Here is a 14854-nt window from a genome sequence, read left to right on the forward strand (position 1 = left end):
CGGTGAAGCAGGTCTGCAGGCGTCTTTCTCTCCCCCTCTCTGTCCTATCCAACAGCGATGACATCAGTAACAACAATAATAGCTACAGCAATAAAACAAGGGCAATAAAAGGAAATAAATATTTAAAAAAAAGAAAAAAGAAACTTTTTTGTTTTGCAACTGGGGCACTGCTCAGCTCTTGACTGTTGGTGCTGGAACTTGGAATTTCTTGTGTGCACGTCTTGTGTACTGCCGCTGTACTGCCTCCCTGGCCCCAAATAAAATAGTTTTCTGTTCATTTTCTTTTCCTGAACACCCCACTCCTTGATTCCCACTCCTGGGAAGCACATGCCTGTGAAATTCACTGAGGCACCTCAGATGTCTTAATGAAAAGGACAGACCCCTAGTCAGTCAGTCAACAGATGATCAGAGAGAACTGAAAGTGAGAATGCACGTAGAATTCATTTTTTATTTATTAGTTATTTTATTTTACTAGAGCACTGCTCAACTCTGACTTATGGTGCTGCTGGAACCTTTGGTGCTTCAGTCATGAAAGTCTTTTTGCATAACCACTATGCTATCTCCCCAGCCCTGCACACAGAATCGTATTCTTAGGCCGGTCCTTGCACATCGCACCATGTGCACTCAATCCCACTGTGCCACTGCCCGAGAATCTTAAATCTTATTAATAAAAATGTGACTTGGCTATTCCTAGACAAAGCTAGTTTCTTTCCTCCTCACTGGACCCCTTGGGTCCTGGGGGTAGGACTTCCCAGCTCCCACCAGTACCACTTAGCTGGGTGGCTGAGTATTTTGGGAGGGGGGGGGATTTAGAAATCTAGAGTCATTTGAGGAATAGCAGGAAAAAACGCAAGGTTCCAGCTGAAGTGTACGTGTCATGGTGAGGTTGGGGGTGGCTGGGGGGCGGGTAGGATCTCACAGTTCACCTAGTCTCACACAATACACAAAAGGTACTTGCTAAGGTCATACCTCCATCTGGTGGCAGAGAGAGGAGCACTGTTTTAACCTTCTTCCTCTCCAAGCCTTTCTTGTAACGTGTACACTCAAGCCAGCGTGCTACCGCCTGGCCCCTCAGCCACGTCATTCTTGTTAGCTTCACAATTCCACTGTGACATAGGGCATTCTGACATGTTTCTGTCCTCACTTGTCACTCACTGCCATCCAAAGACAAATGACCTTGTATGGTTGATGAAAGAAGGGAGTCTTAAGTGGGCTCTGAATGTGGATGGTATCCAGACTCCTCCCATTTGTGTTTTATCCTGAAAAGCTTCAAGCCTACAGCTACATTGAGAGACTTGCACCATCACCAGGCATATGGTCCTCGCTTAGATTTACCAGTTGTTAATATTTCTCACATTTGCTTTTTGTCCCTATGTAAACATGTGTATATACATATATACACACACATATATGTATGTATATGTAAATGTATATACACACACATATATATATGTATGTATATATAAATGTATACACACACACACACACATCTTGCTCTCACTCTTGCTCTCTTAGCTAATGATTAAAAGCAAGTTGTAGGGGTTGAAGGATAATTCACATGAGAGAGCATATATTGTGCCAAGCCCTGGGTTTGAGCCCTTGCACCACATGGGAGAAGCTCCATGGGTGGTAGAGTAGGGCTGTTATTTCTTTATCTACTTAAAAAGGAGGAGAGTGAAAGAAAAGCAAGATTGGCCTGGCAGCCAGGTGGTGGCGCACCTGATTGTGCATGTTACAGTGCACGAGGACCCAGGTTCAAACCCCCCAGCCCCCACCTGCAGGGGGAAAGCTTCACAAATGGTGGAGCAGTGCTGCAGGTGTCTCTCTGTTTGTCTCTTCCTCTCAATTTCTGGCTGTCTTTTATCAAATAAATAATAAAGATGCAAAGTTTTTATTATTATTATTAAAAGAGAAAGATTGTCCTGCGAGTAGTGAAATCATACCAGCACACATACACAAAAGCAAGTTGTACTGAAAAAGGATAATTCTCTCACAAAACCACAGTGCCGCTGCCACACTCAAGAAACTTCAGTAGATGCGGTGATACTCTCCGGTATGAATTCATATGCCAGTCTTTTTTTTTTTTTTTTTTTTTTTTTTAGCTGCCTCCTCCTCCTCCTCCTTCTTTTTCTAGTAATGCTGAAGCTATTGATGAATGATGGTCAGTATATGGCGCAGAGAGTATTCACTGCAGAAATACCTGTATTTCCTAGGTTTACCACAGTTTGGGCCTTGAGACTAAAAGGGGGAGGTGCAGGGACTAGACTGACTGGAATACCCTCAGGCAGCTGAGTTCAACCAGCAATTCTGACCTCACTTTTGACCTCACACCAGATTCAGACCAAGACGGTGGCCCAGTGCGTGGAGTTCTACTACACCTACAAGAAGCAGGTGAAAATTGGCCGCAATGGCACACTAACCTTTGGGGATGTGGATACCAGTGATGACAAGTTGGCCCAGGAAGAGGTTGAAGTGGATATTAAGGTGACTCTCTTCCCGGCCTCAACTCCTGGGTCTTTGGGCTGTGTTGGGGCCAGGGGATGAGTGGGGAGACGGAGGCCAAGCTCTCCAGGAGTCTTGAGGGGAAGGCAGTGTCCCTGACAGCCCCCTGGCAGCTGATGTCCTCTACCCTGGCAGGTCCTTTTGTTTTCTCTGTGTCACCAGGTCCTTGTAATAATACACTGTGTTATTGCAGGGCGGTGGGGAAGGTTGCCCCAGTATTTGCAGCAGGCCAGCTTACTAGCCCCTCCACCTCTGCTCCCCAGACTTTAGTTAGTCCTTCTCTGCTCCACCTGCCTCCTGTCACACGTCATCACTAGTGTCATGTCCACTTATCACTTGTGCCTGTGCTGGATGTTTTCATTAATCAACTCACTTTTTTTTTTTTTTTTTTTACTCAGAAAAGAAGTTGCTTTCTTTTTTAAAAAAAAAAAAAAATCATGTTCATTAATAGAAGCCAGTCTTGTTTGCCGGAGATGGTCCTGGTAAAAATAGGAACATCAAAGAGTGTTAAATTCTAACTAGACACTGTTACTTGCCATCCAAGTAAGACTGAGGCCTGACCTCTCTTTAAATCAAGAGAAGGATAAAGATAACACCAACGCAAGACTTTGTCCTTGACAGCTCAGAATTTAAAAAAAGAATAATAATAATATAACTGACAAAGAGAATATCATTAAATTCTCTGTCCACGTATCCACCTGGCATCTTCTTGAGGGGGTGAAAAATCCACTCTTGGTGACGTGCTGCCCTGAGATGAGGGGGGGAGGTTAGTCCCCATTTTCTAGGCGGGAGGGGAGGGAGTAGAGGACAGCGAGAGTTTCTAAGTGGATCCCTGGGATGCTGCTCAGCTCCTTCAGGCCACGCTGGCAGAGACACCGCTCCAAGCTGGTGAGGGACCAGCATACTGCCATGCCGCTCTTGGCTAGGTTTAAGTGCTCAAACTCACCCCGAGGATTTTCGGCGTCTGAGACCCTCTCTCCTTCCCCAGGCCAGCAAGCAACAGAGGGTGGGGTGGGGGGTGCAGTGTAGTCACAGCTCTGGAGGCTCCAGGCAGGACGAGCAGGGCCAGAAGCAGCCTGCCCCTGCAGTCTGACTGAGCTCTAGGCCACTGCTCTCGTTCTTGTCCCCTCATAGACTTCCCAGAAGTTTCCAAGGGTGCCTCCTCCCAGAAGAGAGTCCCCAAGTGAAGAGAGGCTGGAGCCCAAGAGGGAAGTAAAGGAGGGAGAGGAAGAGGTGCCAGAGAACCAAGAAAAGGGGGAGCAGGAAGAGGGGAGAGAAGGAAGCCGGCGGGCAGCGGTTGTCAGAGCCGCGCAGACACTACAGGCCAATGAGTCGGTAAGTGTGTCCGGGAGCCCAGAGCAGGAGGAGGGCTGGAGAGGGCCCTCGGGGGCGGACAGAGCAGGAACATGGCAACGATCATCTTCATCAGAGCAGGAAGCGCACCACACACCCATCTCCTCCTCTGTCACCCTGTGTGTCAGGTACTGTTACTCTCCCCTTTATAGAGAAGGAAAGTGAGACAAGGTGAGACAGCCTGGCTCCAGCCATTTACTTCTTCACTATCCTGTTTCTGTATCGGAAACATGTGAGAGCCCAGAGGGCAGGGCGTCCCCCTAAGAAAGCTTCATCCCTGACAAGAATGTCTGACAATGAGTTGAGACTTTGGGGAATACAGTTGTGTCCCGTCTCCGGCCACGGAAATGGCTGGTAGAGCACAGAACTTGCACACCGGCTCCTGATTCAGTCCCTGGCCCCACATGTACTGTAGTGCTGCTCTGGCTCCTCTGTTTCATGTGACGCTTTCTGTCTCATATGAAATTTTAAAAAATAATATTTAAAAAAAAAGAAGGAAAAAAGGGTGGGGGTACAGCATAATGGTGATGCAAAGAGACTCTCATGCCTGAGGCTCTCAAGTCCTAGGTTCAATCCCCCACACTGCCATAAGCCAGAGCTGAGCAGTGCCCTGGTAAAAAAAAAAAAAAAAAAGAAGAAAAGAAAGAAAAAAGAAAATAGATATATTAAAGGGCCAAGCAGTGGTGACAGGAAGCTTTATAAGCAGCAAAACATGTCTGCAGGTGTCTGTCTTTCTCCCTGTCACTGCCTTTTTTCTAAATTTCTTTCTGTGCTATCAAAACAGAATGGAAAAATAAAACAAAATGGAGAAATATCTGGTGGGGGCAGTGGATTTGTAGTGTCAGTACCAAGCCCCAGCAATAACCCTTGTGGCAATAAAAATAATAAATATTAAAATCAAATAAACATTTTTTTTTTTTAAGCCATGCCCTCTGGTACAGGGAATAAAGTGCTTTCACATCCTTGTCACCTCACTAGCTCCTCAGCTTAATGCCCTGCGTTGCAGGTGCAGGAAACCAGCTTTAGACGTGCTGTGCAACTTACCAGAGGCCCCGCCTCAGGCCCTCAGACTCCTAGTGCAGTGCTCGGACCTACCTCACAGCTAGGAAACAAGACATGCCAGCCAGGGCGGTTCTTAATCAGGGAGAGTTCCCCCAGCAGAATCTATTAGTCTTTTTTTTTTTTTTAAAGATTTTATTTATTTATGAGAAAGATAGGAGGAGAGAGAAAGAACAATACATCACTCTGGCACATGTGCTGCCGGGGATTGAACTTGGGACCTCATGCTTGAGAGACCAGAGCTTTATCACTGCATCACCTCCCGGACCACAATACTTTAATTATATTAAATGAATATGTACACATACACAGAGAGTAGCATCAGATAATGAAGTGAGGGATTTACATATGTACAGTGCCACTGCTGAGTGGCCTCCCACGTCCAATTTTCTCATTCTTTTTTTTTTAAATAATTTATTTCTTTATTGGGGAATTAATGTTTTACATTCAACAGTAAATACAATAGTTTGTACATGCATAACATTCCCCAGATTCCCATTTAACAATACAACCCCCACTATGTCATTCATCATCTTTCATGGACCTGTATTCTCCCCACCCACCCACCCACCCACCCCAGAGTCTTTTACTTTGGTGTAATACTCCAATTCCATTTCAGGTTCGATTTGTGTTTTCTTTTCTAATCTTGTTTTTCAACTTCGGCCTGAGAGTGAGATCACCCCATATTCATCCTTCTGTTTCTGACTTATTTCACTCAACATGATTTTTTCAAGGTCCATCCAAGATCGGCTGAAAACGGTGAAGTCACCATTTTTTACAGCTGAGTAGTATTCCATTGTGTATAGAGACCACAACTTGCTCAGCCACTCATCTGTTGTTGGACACCTGGGTTGCTTCCAGGTTTTGGCTATTACAAATTGTGCTGCCAAGAACATATGTGTACACAGATCTTTTTGGATGGATGTGTTGGGTTCCTTAGGATATATCCCCAGGAGGGGAATTGCAGGGTCATAGGGTAGGTCCATTTCTAGCCTTCTGAGAGTTCTCCAGACTGTTCTCCACAGAGGTTGGACCCATTGACATTCCCACCAGCAGTGCAGGAGGGTTTCTTTGACCCCACACCCTCTCCAGCATTTGCTGCTGTTACCTTTTCTGATGTATGACATTCTCACAGGAGTGAAGTGATATCTCATTGTTATCTTGATTTGCATTTCTCTGACAATCAGAGACTTGGAGCATTTTTTCATGTGTTTCTCGGCCTTTTGGATCTCTTCTGTGGTGTATATTCTGTCCAAGTCCTCCCCCCATTTTTGGATGGGGTTATTTGTTGTCTTGTTGTTGAGTCTGGCAAGCTCTTTATATATGTTGGTTATTAAACTCTTATCTGATGTATGGCATGTAAAGATCTTCTCCCATTCTGTGAGGGGTCTCTTGATTTGGGTAGTGGTTTGTTTTGCTGTGAAGAAGCTTTTAAATTTGATGTAGTCCCATAGGTTTATACTTGCCTTAGTCTTCCTTGTAATTGGATTCGTTTCATTGAAAATGTCTTTAAAATTTATGTGGAAAAAAGTTCTGCCAATATTTTCCTCTAAGTATTTTATAGTTTGTCGTCTAACATCCAAGTCCTTGATCCACTTGGAATTTACTTTTGTATTTGGTGAAATACAGTGATTCAGCTTCATTCTTCTGCATGTTTCAACCCATTGTTTCCAACACCATTTGTTGAAGAGACTCTGCATTCCCCATGTAATAGTCTGGGCCCCTTTGTCAAAGATTAGATGTCCATAGGTGTGGGGCCTCATTTCTGGGCTCTCAATTCTATTCCACTGGTCAGTGTGTCTGTTCATGTTCCAGTACCAAGCAGTTTTGATGACAATGGCCCTATAATACAGTTTGAGATCTGGTAGTGTGATGCCTCCGGTTCTGTTCTTTTTTCTCAAGATTGTTTTGGCAATTCTAGGTCTTTTCTGGTTCCAGATAAACATTTGTAGCATTTGTTCTATTCTCCTAAAAAATGTGCTTGGGATCTTGATGGGGATAGCATTAAATTTGTAGATGGCTCTGGGTAATATATTCATCTTGATGATGTTAATTCTTCCAACCCATGAACATGGAATATCTTTCCACTTCTTTGTGTCTTTTTCAATTTCTTTGAGTAGTGACTCATAATTTTCAGTATACAAGTCTTTCACTTCTTTGGTTAGGTTTATTCCTAGATATTTTATAGTTTTTGTTGCTATAGAAAAAGGAACTGATTTCTGGATTTCAATTTCTTCTAACTTAGTGTTTGCATAGAGGAATGCCACTGACTTTTGAATGTTAATTTTATAGCCTGACACCTTACTGTATTGCCTGATGATTTCCAAAAGATAATTGCTGGATTCCTTAGGTTTTTCCATGTATACTATCATGTCATCTGCAAATAAGGACAGTTTGACTTCTTCTCTTCCAATCTGTATCCCTTTAATTCCTTGCTCCTGCCTGATTGCTATGGTAAGAACTTCCAACACTATGTTGAATAGTAATGGTGATAGTGGGCAGCCTTGTCTAGTACCTGATCTGAGGGGAAATGCTTCCAGTTTTTCACCATTGAGTATGATGTTGGCTGTATGTTTGCTATATATAGACTCCACTATCTTCAGGAATTTTCCATCTATTCCCATTTTTTGTAGTGTTTTGATCATAAAGGGATGTTGTATTTTGTCAAAGGCTTTCTCTGCATCTATTGATATGACCATGTGGTTTTTGGTCTTGCTTTTGTTGATGTGGTGGATCACATTGATTGATTTACGTATATTAAACCAACCTTGCATGCCTGGGATAAACCCCACTTGGTCATGATGAACAATCTGTTTGATATACTGCTGTATCCGGTTGGCTAGAATTTTGTTCAATATTTTCGCATCTATGTTCATCAGAGATATTGGTCTGTAGTTTTCTTTTTTGGTTGTGTCCCTGTCTGCTTTTGGTATCAGGGTGATGTTGGCTTCATAGAAGCTGGCAGGGAGTATTCCAGTGTCTTCAATTTTCTGGAAGACTTTTAAAAGTAGAGGTATTAGTTCTTCTTGGAAGGTTTTGTAGAATTCATTTGTAAAACCATCTGGTCCAGGACTTTTTATTTTTGGGGAGATTTTTGATAACTGTTTCAATTTCATTAGCTGTGATGGGCCTGTTCATGTTATCCACTTCCTCTTTACTTAGTTTTGGAAGTTGATAGGTATCTAGGAAATCATTCATTTCTTTCAGGTTCTCTAGCTTGGTGGCATATAGTTGTTCATAGAAGCCTCGCATGATATGTTGAATTTCTGCAGTGTCTGTTGTGATTTCTCCTCTTTCATTTACTATCCGATTTATTTGGGTCTTCTCCCTTTTTTGTTTTGTGAGTCTGGCTAAAGGTTTGTCAATTTTGTTTACTCTTTCGAAGAACCAACATTTACTTTCATTGATCTTTTGTATGGTTTTCCTATTCTCAATGTTCTTGATTTCTGCCCTAACTTTAGTGATTTCTGTCCTTCTGGTTGCTTTAGGATTCCTTTGTTGTTCTTCTTCTAGGTCTTTAAGGTGTGCAATCAGGCTGTTTATTTGTGCCTTTTCTTGTTTCCTAATGTGTGCTTGTATAGCTATGAACTTCCCTCTTAGGACTGCTTTAGCTGTGTCCCAAATATTTTGATAGCTTTGTGTCTTCATTTTCATTGAACTCTCGAAGCATTGTGATTTCTTCCTTGATTTCCTCTTTGACCCAGAAGTTGTTAAGAAGTGTACTGTTGGGAGTCGGGCTGTAGTGCAGCGGGTTAAGCGCAGGTGGCGCAAAGCACAAGGACTGGCATAAGGATCCCGGTTCGAACCCCGGCTCCCCACCTGCAGGGGAGTCGCTTCACAGGCGGTGAAGCAGGTCTGCAGGTGTCTATCTTTCTCTCCTCCTCTCTGTCTTCCCCTCCTCTCTCCATTTCTCTCTGTCCTATCCAACAACAACGACAACAACAATAATAACTACAACAATAAAACAACAAGGGCAACAAAAGGGAATAAATAAATAAAATAAAATATTAAAAAAAAAAAAAGAAGTGTACTGTTGAGCTTCCACATTTTGGGACTGTTACTAATCTTTTGTTGATTGTTAAGTGTTAGTTTAATTCCACTGTGGTCTGAGAAGATGCTTGGGATGATTTCAGTGCTCTTGAATTGGCTGATGCTGTCTTTGTGGCCTAACATATGGTCTATCCTTGAAAATGACCCATGTGGATTTGAGTAAAATGTGTATTCCAGTTTCTTGGGATGAATGACTCTGAAAACGTCCAATAGTTCTAGTTTATCTATCTCTTCATTTAGCTCCCTTATGTCTTTACTGATTTTCTGCCTGGATGATCTGTCAAGTTGAGAGAGTGGGGTGTTGAAGTCCCCTACTATGATTGTGTTACTGTTAATATATTGCTGTAGCTCTTTCAGTAGAAGTTTGATGTATTTAGATGGCTTCTCATTGGGTGCATAGATGTTAATAATTGTTAAGTCCTCTTGATTGACTGATCCTCTGAGCATTAAGTAGTGTCCATTCCTATCTTTTTTAATCTTATCTATTTTCAAGTCTATCATGTCAGATATGAGAATAGCTGTTCCTGCCCTTTTTTGTGGGCCATTGGCTTGTATGATAGTTTTCCATCCTTTCACTTTAAGTCTGTGTTTGTCTTGTTGAGTTAGGTGAGTTTCCTGTAGACAACATATTATTGGGTTGTGTTTTCTGATCCATCTTCCTACTCTGTGTCTTTTAATAGGTGAATTCAGGCCGTTGACATTTATTGATATCAAAGATTGAAGATATTTTAACGCCATTCTTGTAGAGTTTTAGAGTGTTTTGATATATGTCCTATTTGTGATGGTCTGGTTGTTTATAGGAGACCTTTCAGAACTTCTTTCAGGGCAGGCTTAGTGATGGTTGCTTCCTTCAACTGTTGCTTGTCTGAGAAGGTTTTGATGCTTCCATCTAGTCTGAATGACAGTCTAGCAGGATATAGTATTCTTGGCTGAAAGCCTTTCTCATTGAGCACTCGATAGATATCTTGCCATTCTCTTCTGGCCTGTAGTGTTTGTACGGAGAAGTCTGCTGCTAATCTTATGGGTTTTCCTTTGTAGGTGACTCTTTGTTTTTCTCTTGCAGCCTTGAGGATCCTTTCTTTATCCTTATTCCTTTCCATTCTAAGTACGGCATGTCTTGGTGTCTTTAGGTCTGGGTTAATTCTGTTTGGGACCCTCTGGGCTTCTTGAATCTTTATGTCTTTGGTGTTGTCTAGACTAGAGAAATTTTCAGCTATTATGGCCTGGAGAATGCTTTCTTCCTCTCCTTCTCTTTCTTCCTCTGGTAAGCCAATAACGCGTATATTGTTTCTTTTGAAGTCATCCCATAGGACTCTGTTGTTGTTTTCAGCATCTCTTAATCTCTTTTTGAGATCTCTTACTTCTTTTTTAGTTGTCTCTATTTCATCCTCAATCTTGCTAATTCTGTCTTCAGCCTCATAGATTCTATTCTCTCTGCCCTCTACTGCTTTCTGGAGTTCATCTATTTTGTTGTCCTGCTCTAATACTGTTTTAGCTTGTTCAGCTAGTTGCCTTCTTAGCTCAGCGATTTCAGCTTTCAGCTCTCTAATAACCATGAGATAATTAGAATTTTCTTCCATATTCTCATTTGTTGTTCCTGCATTTCTGATTACAATTTTTTCAAATTCTTTACTCACTCCTGTTATTATTTCCTTAGCTAATGTTTGGATGTTGAACTCGTTGTTTTGTGCTTCACCCTCTGGAGGACTTTTAGCTGGACTCTTGTCCTGGTTCGAGTCTCCAGTATTTTTTCTTGTTATTTTAACCATTTTATATATTATGTTATGAGTTCCCTTTATCAGTACTTTTCAAATTATTGATCACTATTGCCTGGATTGACTTGTGTCCAAGTAATTTAATTAAGGGTTTTACCGTGGTGGAAGTTAACAGTTTTTTCACTCCCTGAGTTGGAGCTCAGTGGTGTAAAAGCCTCTTTTTTTTTTTCTTCCCTGTAGGCTATGGGAGCCTGAGGGCTTTTAAACTATCAATAGGCTTCTTAGCTTAATCACTGACTCCTGACCAAGAGATAAAGCAGGGTGTGGCAGAGATAATCCAGTGGTTATGCAAAGAGACTTTCACAGCCCCTCAGCTATGCCACCGAGGTATAGGTCTTCTCCTGAGTTTCCTGGTTAGATCTCTGTCCCCTGGTGTCCCTCCCTGTTGCTGCTCCAGATTCTGAGGGCAGTAGCAATGGAGAGTCAGAGTTGCACTTGGTGAGTCTCTGGGGAGTCCTTTCCTCCCTTCAGCTGTCCCCTTGTTGGTGGAGCAGACTGGAGGTGGTGTCTCCACTGATAAACTGTTGAACTGTTAGCAGTCACTTAATCTTTCCTTAGGCCCCTCTCTCCTCTCTGTCACCAGCCACGCGTGTTTGTACTCACGGGTGATTTACTGGGTTCCTGTGGTCATTCTAGTCCTGTCTTGTTTCGATCCAGGTGGTCTCCTTTGGTATTCCTAGTTGATCCCTCTTATTTTTTTTAAGTGGTTTTTTTAATATATATTATTTATTTATTATTGGATAGAGACAGAGAGAAATTGAGAGGAGGGGGGGATAGAGGGAAAGAGATAGAGAGACACCTGCAGCCCTGTTTCACCATCATAAAGCTTTCTCCGTGCATGTGAGAACCAGGGCCTCAAACCGGGGACCTTGCACATGATAATATGAGCTTTTATCCAGGTGCATCACCACCTGGCCCTTAAAGGTGTTTTTTTTTTTTTTGCGCCCCTCCAGGGTTATTGCTGGGCCTCGTGCCTACACCGTGAATCCACTGCTCCTGAAGGCCTTCCCCCCCTTTTGTTGCCCTTGTTGTGGTTATTATTGTTGTTGATGTTGTTCGTTGTTGTATAGGACAGAAACAAATGGAGAGAGGAGGGGAAGACAGAGAGGGGGAGAAAAAGGTAGACACCTGCAGACCTGCTTCACCGCCTGTGAAGCGACTCCCCTGCAGGTGGGGAGCCGGGTTCGAACCGGGATCCTTATGCCGGTCCTTGTGCTTTGCGCCACCTGCGCTTAACCCGCTGCGCTACAGCCCGACTCCCCAACCAGTTTTTTTGTTTTTTTTTTTCCCTAGAGGGGCAGGGCTCTGGAGAGGTGAGGTTCCGGGACACATTGGTGAGGTCTTGTGCCCAGGGAAGTCCGAATGGAATCATAGTAGCATCTACCACTTGGTGGCTGAAAGGCGGGCAGTAAGATATAAAGCAGAGCAAGATGTTTAATAAACAGGAATCATAGGGGCCGGGTGGTGGTGGCGCACCTGGTTGAGTGCACAAGGACTCAGATTTGAGCCCCCGGTCCCCACCTGCAGGGGAAAAGCTTTGCAAATGGTAAAGCAGTGTTGTGGGTGTCTCTCTGTCTCTCTTCCTCTCTGCCACCCCCTTTCTCTGTTGATTGCTGTCTGTTTCTATCTGATAAAGATAATAATAAAAAAATTTTAAAAAAGGAATCATAAAATAGGAACAGAGCAGTTGATAATAGGGCTTTTAGTGTGGAAAGAAGCTAAAGTCTGTTTTAATTATGTTCCCAGTAATTTTTGTTTGAGCCTTTGATAGCTAACATGGAGGTGGACTAAGAATATTATCTGGAAGATGGTGTCAGAGTTGAGAACAGAATTAGAAAGCCGGATTACAGGCGGTGGGAGATAGCATAGTGGTTAGGCAAAGAGACTGTCATGCCTGAGTCTTCAAAGTCCCAGGTTCAGTCCCCCACACCACCATAAGCCAGAGCTGAACAGTGCTCTATGTTCCTCTCTGTGTCTTTCTCTCTCTGCATCTTTCTCAAAAATAAAATAAATACTTAAAAAAAGAAATATTTAAAAAAAAAGAATTAAAAACTAGAAAGCTGGATTAGGGCAGAGAGTAGCTCCCAATCAAAGAAAGTATACAAATACAATTAACTTTATCACATCTGTCTGACCCAGAGCCCACATGTATTCATATTTAGCACAGGACCCTGTATAACCTTCAAGTCCCTGTCAGTCTGAACTCGTAGTCCATGACCACAGCTGGGAACATTCTAGGCTGCTCTCATTTCAGGATCTGTCATCCTTGAGTGGCAGAGTAGGATGTCCCAGCCTCCAGTTGGAAAGGTGGGCAGTCCTTACCATTCCTACTTTTTTTTTTATAGTGAGGGCAAGGCCCTGGGAAAGCCCTCAGAAGGGCTTATGATGATTTTCCTGATAAAAGTGACCAGTCAGGGTGGAGGGAGGGATCTATTAGAGGTCCAGGCCATTGTATCTACAGGGGAATCCTAGGATACCTTGACTATGGCTCTAGGTGATAGGGTGGCCCGATAGTGACCAAAAGGCCATCGTGAAGTGAGACACTCTTGCCCTTTTCCAGCTTTTGTAGTTTCTTCTTCTTTTTTTTTTTTTTTATATATTTTTTAAAGATTTTATTTATTTATAAATGAGGAAGATAGGAAGAGAGAGAAAGAACCAGACATCACTCTGGCACATGTGCTGCCGGGGATTGAACTCAGGACCTCATGCTTGAGAGTCCAAAGCTGTACCACTGCGCCACCTCCCAGACCACATGTAGCTAGCTTCTTCTTTATCAGACCAGCATAGACTTTCTTCCAGCTGTTAAAGCACTGAGTGTCATTTGTTAAAATATTTTTATTAATTGATGGATTGATTGGGTAGAGACAGAGAGAAATTGAGATGGGAAGGAGGGAGATAGAATGGGAGAGAGATACCTACAACATTGTTTCACTTCTTGTGATACACCCCCACACACACACACACACAGGTGGGAAGCCAGGACTTGAACTTGGGTCCTTGCACAATGTAACATGTGTACTCTACCAGCGACTTCGCTGCCTGTCCCCCCGTTAGAGTCTTCTGTGTATGTATTTTACACTGATGCCTGCATATGCCCTACCTCCACCTCCAAGCACTGGGCGCATCTGTTGGCTTCCTGCTGACTCCTGACTCTGCTCCTTCTCCACTTGGATGTGCTGTGCACACATTCATCTGAGTTCTGTTTATCTCTGTGAATACTTTTCTGCAAGGGTTGACCTAGTCCACTTACTTAGGACTCCGCCAGTCACCCAGGGTTCTCATGGTTCCTATAGCCCGTGCAGTGTCACATCAGCTGTCCTCTCCTCTCTGGCACACGCTTGATGTTCTCCCAAGTGACCTGTCGTCATGAGCTGGCCGCCTGTATCTGCCCTGCCACTCTGCACTCTGAGGGTGTGCCACCCTTCTGTGCCCAGTGTATCCCCAGCACCTGTACATCGTGCAGACTGAAATCTCATTTGTGGAATGAATGTGTGAATGGACTAAATGATTGGAAACAGCCACATGTATCAGTGACTGAGACACCAAGGTCCCCTGTCAGGCCTAGGGAGAGAAATCCCAAGCAGCCTGGCTGTGCTATAGTTGCCAGTGGAGAGAGAGAGAGGTAGACAGAAAGGGAGGCAGAAAGAGAAAGATAGATATGGCCGAAGATGGGTGAGAGTGCTGTGTCACTGAAGAATATAAATTAGAAGCTCAAGGGGGTGATTTGGCAAGAGCCTTCCATTGCCAAGATGCCAGGATTTGGGATCCTCCCTACCCCCTATTTTTCAACTCCCCCCCTTCTTTGATTCTCTCCAGGCCAACGACATCCTCATCCTTCGAAGCCACGAGTCCAATGCCCCTGGGTCCACTGATAACCAGGTGTCAGAGAAGCCAAGGGAAGGGCCAGGGAAGTCTCGGAGGGCACTGCCTTTTACAGAGAAGAAGAAAAAAATAGAGACGTTTAATAAGACCCAGAATCAGGAAAACACGTTCCCTTGTAAAAAATGTGGCAGGTAAGAGTGGTGGGGGGAGGGGGGAGGCTCTGTCTCCATGGAAATCTGGCAGAAGGGACTCTGACTCACATTGGTAAGGGAGGGAGGACATCTGAGCTTTGT

At 43.5% G+C, this 14854-nt stretch overlaps 1 protein-coding gene across 5 annotated transcripts in view; it reads left to right on the plus strand.

Moving 5' to 3' along the window:
* The window catches only part of MIDEAS (mitotic deacetylase associated SANT domain protein), a 91756-nt gene that overhangs the window by 73009 nt on the left and 3893 nt on the right, over positions 1-14854 (plus strand). For 3 of the 5 annotated variants that reach the window (XM_007521735.3, XM_060175501.1, XM_060175499.1), the window contains exons 10-12: positions 2335-2484; positions 3637-3837; positions 14556-14752. In XM_007521735.3, coding sequence (XP_007521797.2) covers positions 2335-2484; positions 3637-3837; positions 14556-14752 — 548 coding nt within the window. The remainder of the gene's footprint in view (positions 1-2334; positions 2485-3636; positions 3838-14555; positions 14753-14854) is intronic. The other 2 variants (XM_060175500.1, XM_060175502.1) reach the window with 2 other exon arrangements.

The sequence above is a fragment of the Erinaceus europaeus genome, chromosome 16 (genome assembly GCF_950295315.1).
Source record: "Erinaceus europaeus chromosome 16, mEriEur2.1, whole genome shotgun sequence".
Taxonomy (NCBI): Eukaryota; Metazoa; Chordata; class Mammalia; order Eulipotyphla; family Erinaceidae; genus Erinaceus; species Erinaceus europaeus.